We start from the raw sequence: 19374 nt of genomic DNA on the forward strand, positions 1-19374 counted from the left end.
TGTAATCATATACAACATCAAAAAGATATAATTATAGATAGAGATAATAATAACTAAATCAAGTCGCCATTTATACAAAGGTATAAAAGCATTAATTTATTCTATATCTTTATGCATACACTTATGTTTTTGGGACTTCTCTTTTTCTATATATTTTGTATATAATATATAATGATATCCAAATACTTTTCCTTTCCTTCCCCGCTATTTTGGAATGCACTGGTGTTTTGTAGTGATTGTTTACCCTTGCCTTCGGCTGTCGCTATTATAATATATATGCTTAATTAGTTTTCTTTATTTAATTAATAAATGATCGGCGCAAGGCTATATAAATCTGCCTGCGTAAAAACAAAGCAATTCTAATTCCTGCACGACCATTTAATAGTGAGAATAATGTCAAAAATAATGGTGGCTCGTATGTTTGTTTTTGCTTTGTTGTTTTTCTCATTTCTTTGAGGTTTCCATAATCCTTCTGATTGACTTCGTTTAAATATCTGCCTCGTCCTAGTTTCACACATAACATTGCACCTGCTTAACATAAATCAGAAAACATTAATTCAATATATGCGTATATGTATATATAGGATTTTTTGCGATTTCTGAGGGTACTGTGGTTATTTTTCTTCATTGTTCAATGCTTTCATACCACCCCTGAGGTCTCGCTTATCTCTGAAACAAATATACCATTGTCATTAATTTTCCGTAACCTACCGATGACCACACGACGTGTCGTGAAAATACTTATATATCAGCGTCGATATGAATCGATTTTCACACCACCTCGTGGTTGTACAAAATACTTGACTTTCCCCGTTTTTGCCAATGGCTGGCCGAGGCATTGCCAATAATGAAAAACTCACACAATAAATCAGACTACACACATGCATACACTTCGTGAAACTACTTCGTTTAGAGGTGCTATTAGTTGAAGTTATCTTCCGTCCGCTTAAAATACCGTACATCATCTTGCTGCACTATTTGGTCTTAACGATCTATTATTCTTATCTGTTATTTTATCACTACCGGTCAGTGATTCCTGTGCTCAAATCAAAGCACAAGCTTTTTCTTCCGGACATTGTCATATGCCTTTTATTACTTGAAGCCATTATACTTAATTTGCTCTCTCTGTATCCTACATTTCACCTCTTCATCTAGAGCCTGGATGCTGGCCGGCAGCACGGCTGCCCCGCGCTCCTTAGAAACTCAACTTTACAAATCTTTAATTTATTGACCTATTCACTCTAGAGTGGGTTCGGCATTAGCATTCTTCTTAAAACTGCCTCATTTCTTTGTCTTTAAATCATTCTCTTTCTGTAGGACTTCTCGTTCCTTGCATACCCGCACCCCATTAATCATTTCATATTCAGCTTTGCAATTGACGAAGTGGCAATCCGACGTACTTATAGTACCTAAGCGCGGTTTACTTCTGTTGCAGCACGTTTGTGCACGTGAAGAATCCATAGCTTAACACCCAAATGGGTTTTTCTTTTTAATAGTTGTTGCGTACCTAACAACGACGACGAAACACATCCAAGATGTTACTTCGAGGTTAGATTCAATTTTTAGTTGGTCTTTCCGCTCTGTTCCGTAGTGATCTTCATTGAGTCAAATTTCTCTTGAGCCACGTAACAGGTGTCGTCCTTTTTGGCGGCGTTCCGGACCGTAGTCGACTGGTCTTTCTCAGTCGGTGCGTCCTTGTTCGCATCGTCGCCAGAGTAAAAAGTCGGCTGAAAGATCCACTGTGATGGAAGTATGTGCCACATACAGAGTGATGCGTTTGGTGACGTGATAAGGAAAGCTATGAATTATTTTTGCCCAGTAGAAATGTAGACAATGTATAGATAATGTAGACAATAGATGGGTAAGCCGAGTTTATGAGGCAAATGAGAAAACAAGAAAAATACCTGTCTCCAAGGCACAGAAGTAATAATAGATTATATTGGAACATATTAGCGGGAGCGGACTCGATGTCACTCATGATGGAAACAAAACTTGTTTAGAAAAAATAGAGACCATGGTAAATAGGAGTTCATGGGGCTCTTGTTGGACGAAATGGATTGTTTCGAGGAAGGCGCATTTACCAGTAAATTCGTTTCGATCAGAGAATACCATGTAACGAATAGCAGTCCAGATAACCAGAACGACAAGTGATATTTCGATTAAGGGATCATTAAAGCGTAGTAATATAAGGAGCGCACATTATCGTTGCAAATCTATAGTTTGCACTGGATTGATGTCAACCTACACCTTAGTGCTACAGTGGAACCTACCTTCTCTTCTTTGAGTTGGACCTGCTCGGTGCATTGATTTGGGACATCATCTTCGTCGTCATCTGAATCGTCGGTGGTATCATCCCGAGAGGAACTCAACTGTTCTTTAGCCGCAGCTCTCAGTTCGTTCTTTGTGGGCTGCCTCGAATCCTGCGCATTCGGTACAGAGGATAGATCGATATCGGCAAAGTCGCCCTTGCCCATAGATAATATGTCGAAGCAACTATCGCACACTCGCAGCGGTTTCGAAGACTGAGCTGGCAGCATAAACTTATGTTGCGAGCAGTTGCCGCAAACGACACAACCACACTTGCGACAATGATGCTACACATTCGACAAAACCGCCAGAAAATTAGAACCATAGTAAAAAGAATTTATATATAGATATATATATCTATATATATGTATATATATGTAAAATGGTGAACGAACAGAGGCGTTATGTACAATTAACAGCAAGTGTATTCGCAAGCTGAATCAGTCAGCTAATGCTACTAACACGCACCCTACGGTTGAGCAACGTGAATTTCGTTTCTTTGCAGACCATGCATTTTCCAGCATCTGAATCGGGCACCCAAACGGCAGCATGTTCTTTTGACGGATGCTTCCCGGCTTAAAGAAAGGTATATCGTTTAAGCAAAATGATGTAACCAAAATAAAGTCAAATTTTTCATTTTATAAGTGGTCCCGCGAGTGAATTTAGATGGAGTTGAAACGGATCATCCTTGCAACACCTTGCACTTACTCTTTTTGAGCAGCTCATTAATACAGGTAGTAATGTGGGTCATCCATTGCTGTTTTTCGGTCCTTGATGCGGCGAAGACGACGAATGATTTCGTTGGAGTTCGGACAACCCAGCCATGACACATGTCAGCACTTTCCTCAATATTCTCTAAACTGTAATCCACCACAATTTATAGGATATGAATGAAAAAATTTAGAACTAGCTTTCGAACACGTCTATATTTTAATTCTCAACGATTATGGGAAAACCAAAATTCGCATTGGCAATGTGCATACACATATGATGAAAATGTCGTGACATTGTTTTTCACGATTGTATAGCACGTCGTCCTCCACATTATTTAAACAGCCGATCATTCGGTTGACGCATACCGAAATATTTGATACTGGCTTGACGTTGATGGCACGATCCCGTCTATAGAGATTCATACCAACCGGGAAAATCTATATTTTGTGTCAAAAAATGGGTCAAACCAAATCGATAAGCCCTTTTGAGCTAGATGATGGAATAATTCCGAATGGGGCTCAGAACAGCGCAGGAATATTATACTGTCAAAGAAAACTCGTTTATTGGTTCACTTTCGTACTTTTCTGCTTCGCTATGTTTAAGTCCTAGATGCCGCTGAACAATTCTACACGCCACTGTTATCGATCTGTGTCAAAATTATACTTCTAGCGCTTGTTGGTAACATTTCTTTGACATTACTTATTCCTTTCACATCGAGGTCAAAAAGTTGCCAAGGAAATCAGGAGTAGGTGTGATTAATGGCTTGGTTAGCTTTAAAATGGCACTTTCAATCTAAAGAACGTACCCAGTTTGGCAAGAATTCTCTTGATTCCAACGAAGAATAATTGTTGGATGAGCATATCTATCCCTTAACTAGTAAATCTTACCGTATGCGAAGAGGTCTCGGTTTGCACTTCCTGTTTTTTCAGCATCGACATATAGCATTTAATTATTAGAAAATCAACAAATAAATCATAAAAATGATAAACGAAAAATATCACTAACCAAACTTTTTCCAAAGGAATTATATGCTGCTTGATATATTTCTTCTTGGGTATAAGAATGTTTCCATAAACCAGGATGTCATTGAATAAGAACACTTGTCGGGGCTTCGGCTTCTTGCGGCACATTTTGGTGAGTACACCTTCTCCGACGAGGACACGGCCAGGCGCTCGTAAAGACTGTTTTATTGACAAAAACACAATGAGTATTTTTTTTTAATTAAGTTGTTATTATCACGTCTAGAACAATAACACGAAATTACATGCCAACGCGAAGGTATCCGTAATCGTAGCAGTATTACTCATGTATTTTTTATATATATATTTTTACATTTAGTGTATCTAATCGGTATTATTAAATAACTTAAACATTTGCTTAAGATTTAGTTTCTCAAACTCGAATCTTTCTAGCCATTGTTTTTCTTTTATGTTTCTGTCATTATTGGGCAAAGCCTGCAAAAACCAAACCATATACATTGGACTAATATTCTACTAAGCTAGATATGTTATCCGTTACAGCTGACATAGCCTAGAAGACTGATAAGTTTACGAGTGACGTAAAAGCCTGTCGCTGCTAAGGACAGGAATCATATTTTCTTTTTAAATATAGTTACTGCGTCCCTTGATATCTATTCCCATCGCTTATATGGGTCATGATATATATTTCAACAGCAGATAGACTATGTTATATCTACGTTTACACAGCGGAGCACGCACGAATTGATCTGGTATTGTTGAGCGATAAAGTTCTACAAATACGCCTGGCGTATGACTGACGTCAACATGATTCCATTGTCGATACTGCAGATGGTCGTTAACCTATTGGTGAACTGCTTTCTATGCAATGTTAATGGCCTCGTACATTCAGAGCTTATTAAATGTAATGGTGGTCGGAGCAAATTCTGAAGCCTCAAATTTCGCAAGCTAATCCATATTTGAGGTTTACGTGTTTGGTCTGTACAACTGTAGATGGTTTCTACGGAATAGAGCTTTAAGGATTTTTTTTATGGATGACCATAATGAGCTGATATAAAGTTTACTTAACTCGCATGACTAGGATAAAGCTATTTGCTCTCTCGAACCTTAAGACGTGACTCATTTTGAATGGCGTACTGGTTATTCGCTAATTCAACTGACGATAAGCGCTGACGTTCGCTACGTAGAATTTCGAATTTATTGAGATTATGTATATGTTCGTATATTTGCACGATGGAACAACAAATCAGTTTGAAATAAAAAAAAAATGTCCAAGACTCGCCGTGCAAGTTTCGCATATAAATCGTTGGATTATTGAGCTAGTCGTTTTAACGCTCGTTGCTGGAACGAAAAAAGACGATGTCTGCTTACTGATTTAGACTGCCAATAGCTTATTGTCCGATTGCTGCCGGTGATCCGAATCAAAGATAATTATAGGGCTAATAGGCGACATCAAGCGATAAATGTTTAGATAACATATATGAGATATTCGTCCGCTGCAAAAGTGTTGAACGCAGATCATGGCAAAGCGAAACCAGGCTTAATCACAGGGACGAAATCGCAACGAAAGGGCATCACGCTATACGTTAGAGAGTTTACAGACTTATTATTGCTCTATAAGTTATAAGTTATAAGCATTATTATTAATTGCATAATAATAGTGCTTATAACTGAAAAGTATTGACATCATTAGCGATAATTGTCTGATGGGATAACAACACTATACTGTTAACAATCTCTTTGAAATTAGAAAGACTAGTCTGAGATTTTGTGATAGACGAGTTAAACCACTGTAAATACTCGTGTCACATTGTACATCATGTCATGATTCTAGGATAGCAAGAACAGTTGATATAAGATCACAAATCAGACCTTGATAACTGTAGCTGCTGCGTAATATTTACAAATACTCAATATTTGAGTATAGAAAGCAAATTCTACTGTAATACTTTCTCATCGTTAAACAGAAAGCAAAAGTAAAATACTCAGATGTCATTCTAATAAAACTGTAAATCTCCATCAGTCGTGTAGAAGTGTGATTTACGGAAGGTATACGCATACCTTGAAACCAATACCATAAGTTACTTTGAATAAGTGCAGAAATTAAACTGACTGTGTTTCTTTTTTATCTGGAAATCTTTTCGGTGTAACTCGTCTACCTATATCAACGAGATCCACTGATCTTATCACATCATTCAGTGGAGATTCACCTGTCCCGACGATCCGAAACAGTTCTCGACATTTTGAATCCGTTCAGCGTTCGCCCGGGTGTTCACTGAAATTCACACAACAAACAAGAATCGAACGAATATCAAAAACGATTTATATACATACTATATTATATGCTACTATTTGCTTTTCAATCCACCAGTCAACCCTGTAAGGGTATATAGACCTTCATACGATTATTTTTAGTAGATTTATGAAAAATATAGCCAGTCAGTACGTCACCCGATGCGCCAGTGAATTCTATGTTATCTTCACATCGTACCACGGCCAATTTATTTGGAGACTATATGCTGCCCCCCCTCGTCGCAGTAAGAAAATGCGTTATGGTACTGACAATTATTATCGTCATCATCACTATGGTTACCGCCTAGTTAACCTGACCAGTCGTTCGTGCCACTTTCTACTGACTCGTTCAGTATGCAGTCGCGTTCAATGAACGCAACGATTACACGTATGTGGATGATGCATGTAGTGACCTAGAAATTGATCGCATTTCTGTACATATGCAATCAAGTCCTACCAAGCCTACAATATGAGAGGTTATTCATTGATTACATAGACCGCAGAGGAAAATCTGTCTTAACTAAAAAAAAATTACTTAGACTTACGTTCTGATTACCGTTCATACGCACCATAAAAACGTCAATTCGAAAAAGTGTGTTTCTTCTCCGAGAAACTGGATGCGACACAGCTTTACGTGTTTCCCAGTAGAAATTACGTAATTATATGGCAACGAAATATCGCAAAATATTTACCGATGGTAGCATAATTTGAGCGAGTACTGACATTGTTTGAGGCAATAGAGCCAGTCAACTCCTTGAGATCGTCAAGAATCATCATCCTTCTCTACGATTTTGGAGCTTCATGTTAACTAAGTATGCACTCTCAAGAATTATGCGGCTTTTTGATCGTATCCTTTCGGAGATATTTGCAGCCCACTATGATTGTACATCAACTGGTGCAACGATCTAGAGATTCGTAGCGAAATTCAGAGAAGTGTAGAGAGGACAAAAATGAGGCGCTCCACAAAATTTGCAAGATGCTTGGAATCTAGAAGTTATGGTATTCGTTTAAAGTTCAAAACAAGTCATCGTATCTATTAGACGATTAGGGTTGACCTATGCGCTGTATCTCCACTGAGGAAATGAAACGATCTGACTGAATCTTCCCAAGGTTTAATTGCAAATTGCGATTTCGGACTCACTTGCTCTCTCCAAACGTAGAAATTATAGCGTTTACTTCGTTTAAAATTAAAAAAAAAAGGCAATAAAATCACACAGTTGTACGCCTAAGATAACGCTCAATTGAATTCTGTACAAATTCAAGCACGTGAAGAACACTGACTTTGCGGAAAAGAATCAAAGCACTTACTTTCAACTACTAGCTCTCACTAAGAAAACACTCATTAATAATTATTTATTATATTATTATTAGTGAAGCAAGATTTTGACTGTGGATGACTCAGATGTAACAAAAAACCGGCATTTGTAGTTAAACGAGGAGAGATACCCGAGACAATTCTAATTTGTCTGATACGACTACGTAAAAAAAACCATTGAGAGTCATTTTTCACAATTTCAAAAATACAATAACAAGGTTCATTTACATAGGAAAGGCCCATCTCGAGCTCTCGCGACTTACTTTTGTCTTGGTAACCCTCATCATCACCATCATGAGCTTTTTCCGGTTACAGAGTGAACGGAAGCCAATTATTTAGGTGGCATTTTCACGAGTCTTAATATTTCAATTATATACTGAACTTAACGTGCTTTATTTAGTGGGGTGAGCTCGATTTTACATATCGATGTACATGGACCTCAGGGACTTCCTCTCGTCTAACAAACAAGCTGCACTAGTTCCATATCTATTTTACGACAATGCATAAAGAGTTACCTGAATATGAGCATTTTCCGTAATTCTTTAAACAGTACGTCACGGTGAACACACTAATGCTCACGAAAAACTGCTCAAGTATATAAACTGAGTAGGAATCAAAAAAAAAAATTATGTTGTGTTCGTTTAATCAGTCAAACATAGTGAAGCAGTAAAAAGCTTTCGTAGTCGATAATACAGCCCTACTGGAACAGTAGTGCAATGTACGTGCGTGTAGTACAAATTAGTCGCCAACAAGACAAAGTTTATGTGAAACCAACAATTTTTTACAGGAATTACATTAAGGTAAAGTGGTCCGGGGGCTCTCTCTATTAAGTGCAATCGTCACTTTTGATTTATTGGAAAGTTCGATAAATGAATGAACTTATTTGGCAATTGGACGTTTGAGTTATCACAACTTAATTGACATCGATGCTAAGAAGTTCGAGTTTTTGCAAAAACATCACTTCTCAATAAATGAATCTGCTTAGAACACACAATGTCTAACTATTCTCGTTTACGTAGTCATCGGCAAGTGACTACGACCACAGATAAGCTATGAAGTCAGTGGAACAAAGTCTAGCTCGAATTATCCAAGCGGCGTACGTCGCTGATTAACTATGGCTGTTCGTGTTAGCATTCTACAACAGGCACGTATAAACACACAAAGAGCAACAATTAAATGTATAATAATTATATTAACGACGAATCGCTCTTCCTAGATACCATCGTCGATGTCGCTGACGACAATTCTGAAGTTGCACGGTTCTTGAAGCGCCTCTTTTTTCGCTGCTGTGGCCGTCTCCCGCTTTCTTAGCTCAGCAGAACCCGCGTTCTCAGCATTCTTCTTTTGCTGATCCAGTACTAGTTCAACAATTGCACAAATATCATCATTGCCTTCTTTGTACCCTACGGTTTCCTCGGCCACAGGCCCCGTTTGCTCCGACACCTCCAGTTGTTCGGCCCTGATCTCTATCGACACCTCCTGCACCTCAGTTTCGCCTTCTCGGATCTTCATGTTTGCCGTGAACACCTCTGTTGCTTCGGAAGTTGTCCCGCCAGCCAAACTGGCAACTGGTTTTGCTTTTTCGATATGTGCTTGTGCAGCCTCCTTCGGTTGATCGGCTGTCAGAACATGCTTTGTGGTAGCCAAAGCGACAGATTTACCTTCGTCAGTTACCTTAATTGAGTTTCCATTTGTAATCGATGTAGCAGCCGTGTTTCCGGTCGAGTCATCAGTGGCTTCTAACGCTTGAACAAGCTTTGTAGCGGGCATAGCCTCTGTTGCGTCACTCATCTTTTGTATCTTTCTGTCGAAGCGTGAGGGACTTTCTTTATGTATGTGCGGCTTTCGTCACTTTTCACTTGTTAGTTCTTACTGCATCTGCGTTTATATATGGCTCTATTTTGCCACTACTACAAGCCTTCTTTTATCTTCATTAGCGTGCAGATACACACAACAGATATATTTACGGCAAATTACCCGCAAATCACCAATGTTCCGTTCGTTGATTTGTTCTTCGTTCAATGACGTTTCTATTACTTAGCACAACTAGTGGACAACACGTAAAAGTTTATAATAGATTTCACTGCATTCTACACCTCAAACGTTTGCAAGCAGAACACGTATAGTGTATGAAGCAACCTGTGTTTGCTACTTCTGCTAGAATCGGTCTGCCTTATAACCGAAGTCACTGAGAAGCAAGACCAAATGGCAACGAAGTGACCACCTTTCTGCCAATCACTCGCTTCTGCTCCTCCCTCGACGCCTACCAAAAATTAACTCCCATTGACCGCACTCACTCTTGTCGCGTGAACCACCTCTCGACGATTAACCGAGCGTCGTGTGTTGGCGGAAACAAATTGCCATCAATAGACCGAGTGTGCAATAGTTAAATGCACCCTCAGCGGCGTCACCCTATCGCAGCAATAATATACAAAGCGACGACAACAAATAACCGTCGAGTTGAGTTCAACCTAAGTAAGCCAACAGGGACCGATTGACACGGCGACGTAGTACTTGTTTGTAACCAACGTAACGTAATAACTAACAAGCCAACCAGCTAAACTTAGCTGTGCATAGCCGAAGCGTTAATGACAAACAATACGCGACCGATAGCGAAACAGCGACCAATGAGGATGAGAGAGGCTGACTTTCAGAGCGGAGAACTACTCTAGGAAAGAACGTCAAAACAGCTAAGGAGAGCCAATAGCGACTGCGAAGGAGGACGAAGTATGAATGCGCGTTCAAGGTTCGCAGACCCGTCACACAACACCGAAAAACAGCAGTGGTCACCGTAGCAAGAGCGTAGACGCCTCTGATTCTCGCCAAATAGGATCAGCCTCTTGTCGTCCGTCGGTCGAAGGCGGGGGCTGACTCAACGATTCCGATGGCGGTGATAATATCATTTGTCTCGAAGTCGGCAACGGTTGCATCAAAGTCCACTGACTGCGCTATTGCTACGGTGTATACTGTGCCAGAGCTTACCATGTGATGCCCTGACCATAATAACAGTAATATGTATAATATGAATGTAATATACATAATATATAACAACAACAGCAAACAAAACAATAGATATGATCCATCGAACGACCGATGATGCTACTAGACAATGCGAAAGAGCTAGTTGTTGGGTTAACTAACGCTGTTACGTAACGCTACGACGCTCTGCTGGTCGATCCGCTTGTTGTTATTACAGCCCCACCCGCGCTCATAGCTTCCTCCTTGTGTAAGCGAAGACTCACTTGGAGACAAGGGCATTACGATTGACACGCCAGAGAAATATAACCAAAACAGAAAGAAATGGAGGGAGAGAGAAAAAGCGTAAAACGAAAATATGTGAACCCTACAAATACAGAGACAGAACTACAGTCAGTCTAGTCCTTGACTTGAGTTGTGTCACTGCTACGTCCACCAGTTGCGTTTTTTTTCCATAGCAACGGCAGACGCCACTGGTAGACTAGAACAGTTGCTAATAATACACATATAACAAAGTCGACGACAACGATGATACCGTCAACAACAACCGTTGCTGTTGCCATTCTTCGTGCCGTTATTGCTGAGGTTGGTTACAACTCCTTCAGTTCCCCCTAGTACATTTCTCATTCAGTGCTACACCCAATACTAGAGAAAATACGTTATAGAATAATAACACCGTGCAACTAAGAACGAGTAACACGTTCGGTCTAGCGGCGGCGGCGGCAGCAGCAGATACTTGTTGAGAAATCAATCGTCCTTCGTGGACCATGTCGAGCACGACGCACAGAGAATCGGGTAGAAAAAGTACGTGACAGGGCAGTGGATGACTGTTTACATCGCAAGCCATCCAGCGGCCGCCGGATGAGCACCGACCATTTTTACGGTGTTGTGTAGTGTCTATGTAGGAGACGTTGTGTCTTTAACCGTTTGTATGCGTCCGCCAGCGTATATTTGTGTGAATCTGTAAATGTGTTACCTTTCTTACCACGACCGCTTCTTGTAACTGTGGAGAAAAGCGAAATTAGCAAATCCATGTGATCGATACAGATAGCGACAGGCGGCAAAGCATATGGAGATCACACGAAATGAGAGAAACCGCGCACCACACCCATGCACACTGTACATACAGGCACATGCGCACATTGCTATTTCCATGTTATTATTTTTACGAAAAGGGCGAAAGAATCATATGGCAACAGCGCGGTACGACTGTAAGCAATTACAGCAAGCAGAGCGTCTATCGCCTCATTAAGGAGCGTGGTAAGTCTCGCGACCATCGCTACGTTAGCAAATGGGATGTTGCCGCTATTATTCGCGCATGCCATTGGTTACCGATGCTTGATGATGGCTCGACTGTATTTTTCGTGGATGTGATTTAGTGGTAGTCATCGTAGTTTGGCTTAGTGGAGTGATAGAATGACTCGTCAGTAACGCTCAGGTTGCCGATCTTGTTGCTGTTAAACTGCAACTTTGTTTACTGTTATTGGAACAATAGTAACAGGATCCGCTGATTTTGCCTTCTAACAGACGCATTAGTCGTATGCGAGCCAATATACTATACGGAAAAATTGTGACGGACTTCCACCCATACAGAACTCACACATGGTGCGATCGCGCAAGTGCGTAAATGTTCTGCCGTTAGACTCTTCAACAGGAAATGATAAAGGTCTGAATGCGGCACTTGAGTGATGACTCTAGATCCCCAATCCTAACGCCGATTGCAAAACTGATATGCAGTACAAAACCAGCCAGAAGGATATTTAAAATAAACGGTATTTTAATACATTCTGTGCAGGCAACAAATCAGCAGTTTCATTGGATTTCTTCAAATCGGATCGATCACTGCAATTTGATCAGCGGATCAGTTCATTTCGACTGAGTCGTCTGCTTGGCGATCGCCGGTGAGCATTCGGAACGGCTGCTCGGTTCGGGCTGGAGAACCTATCGCCACACGCATATTGGCTAAACCACAAAATTACATATACGTTAAACCGCATCTGTAGCAATTAATAGCTTTCTACTGCTCGGCTACTCTACTAATTAACGTCGACTGCGGTGTCGTAAGAGACTGTGCGTCACGCTGCCAAGATAAGAGACAACATCGCCGAATTATTTCTTCAGGTGGGCAAATGATTTGCTCCAATTGAAGTTGACTACATTTAAATTGTGTATGGAAATGCATACAAGAACATGCTGCAATTAGCCGGATAGAGAAAGTACTTTGTATCTGCTTTAAACCTATAAAAGACAAATCTGTAATTGACTAATATATTGTTTCTTTCTCTGGTTTGTCCCTATCTATTTACAGAAATCCCCGGTGCCAAACGGCAGGGGCACCACTATGCAGATCCAAGCGACTTGTAATAAAGCACCCCAAAGACTTCTCCAGCAGCAAAACTGACCCGCATGCGAGTATATCAATGCCCAAGGGCCCGCAGAATGTGTGTAGAGCCCACATCGGCAAAAAGGCAGTAGCATCTATAGCGGTAAGTAGAAGTTCGAGAACACCGACAGGTTTGTAGAGACACTATGGCGATTGAAAATGAAAGAGGGCGGTCTATTTCAAATAAACGTAACTTCAGTATCCAAAATCTTATTACTTGGTTTTGGTGCCTCGTTTTCTTCTCAGAACGCGGCTGCCTTAACAACGACGAAGACAGTAACAAGATCAACAGCAAAAGCTAAGCCGGAAATTTCCCAAATAAAATGCCGAAATAAACCTTTTTGTAGTCAACGAAAAAAAGATAGCGGCATTTCGGCGTCATTGGAAAACAGATCTGAGTTTCCTGAGGTCGGCTATATAAAAACAGCCTGTTAAGTCGTTGTCCATGCGGCGTGCTTCTTTTAATTTCCACTGAAAACAACATCACACCCAGCTTTTCCATGACGCTGGATTCATAGCGATAGTGATAAGCTTCCGCTGCGTATTGACTTAATAAATGAATACGCGATGACACACGTTTCGGATGCAGTGCTTTGACTGCGGTAGAAACATGGAAACTCCTGACGTTCAGGTGCTTTCACTTGTGACGACAATCGTAAGTGTTGTAGTAATATTAAACGTAAATGCTTATTCGTCATAGAATCCCTATCAGATTAAAAGGTGATGATAATGATTGACGATACAGTCTCTGGTAATGGCCACTTTCCTAGCGAAAAGAACTACAATGTTCAAACACGTAGTAGTAAGTGTTAACGTCTTTTACGATCGACTAACTCGAGCCGTCGTAGACACTCGTCCCAAGTGTGTATGAATGTATGAACATTATAGTTAACTCGAGGAACAATTTTAAAAGTAATTTCATGAACCAGCATCCACCGACGACTACCTATAGAAGCGCGCTTTTTCAACGAAAATAAACTTCGTACTTCGATTCTTTTCAACGCTAGCACCATATGTCACTGTCACACATTTAATAATTGATTTTTGAAGAAACATAAAAAAGAAATAAGTTTTAAGGAAAAACACATTTAGCGAAGGAAGCAGCATTATTCACAATGGTTATACTATGACGTTCGGCGTACAATAGAGAACGGCAGTACTGTAAGAAACTGGCTCTGTTTCAGGGACAGTGATTGAACAGACATTGTTTATTACCCTTTTTGTACCCGTTTTTTGTGAAAGTAAACTCCACTAGGGGAAAATAGGCCCGTTAACATTTCTAAGACACTCACCGAGTTCGTCCATTTTCCAGCTTCACGTGATGTAATGCAGAAGGCTATTTAACTGGTTCAACTGAAGAGTGTCGATGGGCTATTACCTCGAAACTAGTGCCGCATTCACACGCGAACTACCGAACAATTCACCTGATGAATAATAACTCAATGGCGTAAAGTGTCCAAACGGCACATCTGTACCGAGATTGGCTGTTCGAGCTATTTAATGTTGAGCAAAATACTACGTAGCGGTGAATCTCCCCTTAAAGTGCAACAACATGAAGACGGTCCGCATCAGAGAATAAAGCGAGCGCAGCGCCGTCTTGCGGCCCGAAGACGCCCCCATTTGACAGGTCTGCAGCTGACTGCTTCAGCATCCAATACAGCTTTTACCAACAACAACAATTCCGTGAACGAGGCTCCATCACGGTGAGTATGGAATACTCTTTCTGTTCAGTCTACTAGGTCTATTCGCATCTGATCGCAAAGCAGCCGACGAGCGTCTGCCCGCGTTAGCAGCCGCTGTCGAGAGTCTCGAGAGCAGAAGATCTTGACGTCATTAGGATTTGGCATGGCTGTCTTTGCAAGCAGCTCGCAAGTGCAGGCCATTACTGTGTTCATTCTCTTTTCCGCGCTGGGTGTGTTGTTCTCTTCACATGCCGTTGTTTTGGATATAATACGTGTGTGTGGGTGTGTGTTTGTGTGTACGTGCCTGCGTGTTAGTCTCGATTCGTCTGCCAGTCGTCAGTATCGGAAGACACAACAGTCACACAGTTGGCAGTAGCTGGTTTACCTGCAACAAAGAAGAGGAAAGTCTACTTTGTAATAGGACCTACAGCGACCACAACCAAATCTAGTCAGCAGTATTGCAATACCTAAATGTAGCTCGCTCGCGCTTGCTTGTTGGCCATCGTCCATCGATAGATTCACTAGTGAGCGGGTTTGAGGAAAGCTATTCGTCTCTGTCACGCAGGCAGTAGCTGCTTACGGCCACAACAGATCCGTCGATCAAGAATAAAACTGGCTGTACGCTGCTGAAGCCGAGTGAGCGCACATCTGTGTGCCTGTACATTCAAAATAAGTCGTCGAAATCATCATCATCACTTGGTGCTCCGGTGCGCTCGTGAGTAAGTTTTGAAAAAAAGCACCAACTTCAAATAGTGTACCGCGACAAATAGACTCAAGTATATATTTACTGTTCCAGTTGAGAGGATGCCTCTCTGCGGTAAGAAGTGTGCAGTTTTCTGCTCAGTGCTAAGCGCCTGGGGTGTCATTATGTTGGTAAGTTTATGCGCTATTTTTCATGCTTATCCTTGTACCTACCTATTCATTATTACTGTAGATCAAATGAAACTGTATATAAAGACAGTAGAAATGGAATGTTAATGGTTCGCCACTAGCTGTGACGGACGTGGGGCGTAGACCCTGCCGACAGACCAGCCGCTGCTGCGGTCGTCGCACTATGGTCATATGACTCGGCCTCCAACGTTCTGTCATGGCCTTTACATGGACTCTCGCGTCTTGCTGTTTTCTTGTGTCGAGTAATAATTAACATTTTATTTAATAGTAGGTGATTTTGAAAAGTATTAAATAATGGACAAGAGGTGCAACATATAATCTTTAAGGGATCCGGAAGTTGAATAAGTGCTAAATAATTGAATAGGTCGTTTTGTCTTAACGATAAAATCAAATTTTAAGCGGATTTAAAGAGAAAAAGGGTTTTTTTTTTTGTATCTTACTTTTTGTTTTGATTATTAGCAACGCGAGTTAAGAAGATATACAGAATAATATTAAGAAATGGCAGCAACGAAAACGTGCGGTTTATAGGACCGCTTATTGTCTAGATTTGGTCGGTCTAATCATTTGCGCTTTAGTAACTCTAGGTCATAAGGGTAGTATATAATACAATTTTTTTTATACAGAACGCATCTAGGCAGTGTTATTATGTAAGATAAGTGAAACTATTCAACGGATGCTTGTTGAAAGCTTAAGTATTTTTAATTGATTCTAGATATCTAACTTAGCGCTAAAAGGCCAAACGTATAGGAACGCTATCACGCGCATAAATCTCTATATGGGTGTGTCTAATCCCGCGATAAAGGTACATTCGCCGATAGTTTAAATGGCGATTTTTATTTTAAAATTTTCAAGTTCCTACCTTTAGTACAGGTTGTTTTGTTGCAATGGCCAACGGTTAGCTGCAATACTTTTCCTGTATCGCACAAAACTGTAACTAATCATCCGCATTTCGTATTTTTGTGTCATCACATTTTTGTTGAAGAGCGTTAGTGTTTATAAAAAGACAGAAGTGTTGAAATTAACAGCAACGCTTAATAGCATATGTTTGATACCAAATTATTAAACATAAGCCCTTACATATAAATTTACCTAACCTAAATACTTTCGAAACCAAATCGTTTTTCAGTATATTATAGCATATAAATGTTATGCTTTAAGATTATTTAGACCTTATTACTATTAAAAACAGAGCATATTTCAATCGATGAGTTAGATCGTTTTGAAATTTTTTGTTTCCCTGAGCAAGTTCTCGCATTGATATTACACTTCCCTGTTAGCCCTTCAGCTTATTTAGCTTATGTTTATATTCTTGGTTTGAAAGTAAATATCACATCGCATTTGCCATTGTAGAATAATAAACGTTTCGTTATTTACCAAATATACAGGTACTGCTGGGTATTTTCCTGCATACAAACTCGGTAGCGTTTGCCGAGGATCTGGAGGTGCACGCTACGAGTAAACCAGACTTTTTGGCCGAGATCAATAGAAAATATAAAGCCGCTGCCCAAAATTGCTGGATAGCAGCTTGTCTCTATGTTGGTAAGTGGATCGTTGCCACCTGCGTCAAAAGACCTGATGCACGTTTACTATGAATCATGTCATGAAGGAGTGCATGTGTTTGAATGGTTAGTGATTACTAGTGGTTATTGACTAACGTTCCGCCTGTCTACCTAAATCGCTTTTCGCTGCAAACTCAAAATGCCGAACTTTCTTTTGTTTTGACGTCCACCTTTTCCCTTTCAGTTACCCTGGTCATCTCATTCCAGCAGTATTGCGCCAATCAACGAGCACGGAATGCATAAATTCGAAGAGTAAAATATCTGTATATCATTTAAGAGATTTTAGGAAGTCTCGATCGAATAATTGTTGGGTCGATAACGTGACAAAAAACGATTGATTAAAAAAGCAGAATTTATTGTAGATCCTACGTACGGCAAATCTGAAACATGACAACGTACTTGAAGCGAAATTTTTTATATTGACATGTGCAGCTTCTGAATAGTAGTTACTTCAAAAAATGTTACAACTACAAATGTGTTTTAAATCTCATTCATGCGAACGCAACAACCCATAGTGGATAAGCATAAAAATAAATCAAATTTAACCAGCTGTTCCTGAAAAGAAATGAACTGAACGTCTGAACGTAGATGAACATAGATGGATTGTCATATCGGCTCCGGTTTAGTAAAGGGTGGACAGTAGATGCCGTCACCAAAAAACTTCTCGGCGAACAAAGGCTGGCCGGGTTACGATATGTAAGGCGAAAAATAATTTGGCGAAAGCTACCCACTTAGCGTAGCTGCCGTCTTTAAGTATGGAATTCCAATGATACTAGTGAAAACCTTTTTTATTTGACACCCAAGCAATGCGTTAGTGTCTGTACATAATAAATATAATTAAGAATAACTACAATGCTATGAATGCCTCTCATTATTATTACTCAGTACTGTTATGCAGTAGAGTTGTATTCTGATGTTGATTGGGTGCTCTGTTAAAATTCACGTACTGGAATATTTTTACAATTTGAATCATACAAAAATGAAGATAGTAAAGTAGAAAGGGGAAGATAAAAGCAGGTGGACATTATCGACTTACAGAGGTAAATGAGAAAAATTGACAATATTATTGCAGTGATTAATGTCGAGTATTGCCCGTTAGCAAAGCGGCAACGACAAGGAAGGTTTGCAAGTTAATGAGTCATTGAAGTCATACAAGGAGAAAGTAAATAAATGCTAGTTAATTTTTGATATTGATGTGAAGATTTCAACGCGTGTTTTTTTCTGTGCCAGTATTGGTTATTAGTATCAATAAATGTTAATAATCTATTATTTTTGTTATTGAACTTATTACTAGTAACTCGCAAATATCGATTTATCATCCATTGTTCCTAACATCAATCTTCCTTTTCTTTGTCTAGCTTTGTGCGCGGTATATTCAGATAAATATTAGAATTGCACAAAACAAATATGTTAAGAAGCAATCATGCACATAGAAAATTCCCGTCGATTTTTATGCTTTTCGCTTAGCTGTGTTTGCTGTATCTTGGCTTTTGTAAACTATGGTGCCTAGCTAACTTTCACTCGGCTGCCTCTTAAACAACCTACTTTATTACCAATCTTTTTGCATTGTTTCTGGGGGCTCGACACAATCGATTTGAAGGCATCAAGAATTAATGGATTACTACACGTATCATCTTCTCTATTATCTAATTTTCTACTCGAGAATTAAGGTGTTTCTATGTTTGCACCACTTCATCTTTGTTCCGATTCGTAGACAAACATGTTACCACCACACCATCGCAGATAGCGTAAAACTTGAAGGTCTCTTTTGTTATTGTACATGAGGTAGTTAATATTTTAAACTTAGCATTAGAAACGGCAAGGCAATAATTTTTCAACTATGTTTTCTAGTTCTTCTAATCTGCGCAGTTTTCGAGGACCGCCGTGTTGCTAAATTTGTATGATAATTTCGAAGATCGTAAGCAATTTCTGAAATAAACCAATAAACAGATTTGAAGTCCGCAAAACTTGCACAAAGCAACATCAGGTTCTCCAGATAAAAAGATAGCTTCCAAAAAAAACATCTATTTTACTCACTAGACGAGAGCGGGCTCTAATTTAAAGTCGTTCTCCTAATAACGAAGTACTGGTATAATAAAAAAAAACTTGGCCTAAAAGTACTTCTTAAGCAATTTACCTACACAGTAAGAACTTCATAGTGATGACTGGTATGAAGAATATTTTTAAAGCAAAACCATACTTATATTTTAAAAAATCTAGTATTTCTTTATCAATAATAGAATTGGAATTTCTAGAGGATATTTTGGAAAGACTTTAA

The 19374-nt window shown here is 39.7% G+C and overlaps 2 protein-coding genes across 5 annotated transcripts; one reads left to right on the top strand and one right to left on the bottom strand.

Annotated features, from left to right (window-relative positions):
* Positions 1-69: 69 nt before the first annotated feature.
* On the bottom strand, positions 70-10573 carry LOC111245657 (uncharacterized). 3 transcript variants are annotated; one of them, XR_002671413.2, is made up of 8 exons: positions 8826-10573; positions 6209-6273; positions 4027-4202; positions 3016-3167; positions 2776-2882; positions 2271-2594; positions 1508-1739; positions 70-669 (listed from the first exon to the last, which is right to left on the bottom strand). XR_002671413.2 is itself a non-coding variant. In XM_022794281.2 (7 exons), the coding sequence occupies exons 1-7, from the start codon at positions 9394-9396 to the stop codon at positions 1563-1565; spliced, it is 1572 nt and encodes a 523-aa protein (XP_022650016.1). In that variant the 5' UTR covers positions 9397-10563; the 3' UTR covers positions 70-1562. The 3 variants fall into 3 exon arrangements, 2 of the variants coding, with proteins under 2 accessions (XP_022650016.1, XP_022650017.1); XM_022794281.2 differs by having other exon boundaries at positions 70-1739; positions 8826-10563; XM_022794282.2 differs by having other exon boundaries at positions 70-1727; positions 8826-10460.
* Positions 10574-11013: 440 nt separating this feature from the next.
* On the top strand, positions 11014-18298 carry LOC111245660 (ribonuclease kappa-like). Of its 2 annotated transcripts, none has more exons than XM_086980746.1 (7): positions 11014-11166; positions 12377-12702; positions 12890-13067; positions 14277-14667; positions 14962-15519; positions 16923-17076; positions 17281-18298. In XM_086980746.1, the coding sequence occupies exons 5-7, from the start codon at positions 15451-15453 to the stop codon at positions 17337-17339; spliced, it is 282 nt and encodes a 93-aa protein (XP_086836872.1). In that variant the 5' UTR covers positions 11014-11166; positions 12377-12702; positions 12890-13067; positions 14277-14667; positions 14962-15450; the 3' UTR covers positions 17340-18298. The 2 variants fall into 2 exon arrangements, with proteins under 2 accessions (XP_086836872.1, XP_086836871.1); XM_086980745.1 differs by lacking the exon at positions 11014-11166 and adding an exon at positions 11916-12247.
* Positions 18299-19374: the final 1076 nt, after the last annotated feature.

This window comes from Varroa destructor, unplaced genomic scaffold (genome assembly GCF_002443255.2).
Source record: "Varroa destructor unplaced genomic scaffold, Vdes_3.0 BEIS01000002.1, whole genome shotgun sequence".
In the NCBI taxonomy this organism is placed as follows: domain Eukaryota; kingdom Metazoa; phylum Arthropoda; class Arachnida; order Mesostigmata; family Varroidae; genus Varroa; species Varroa destructor.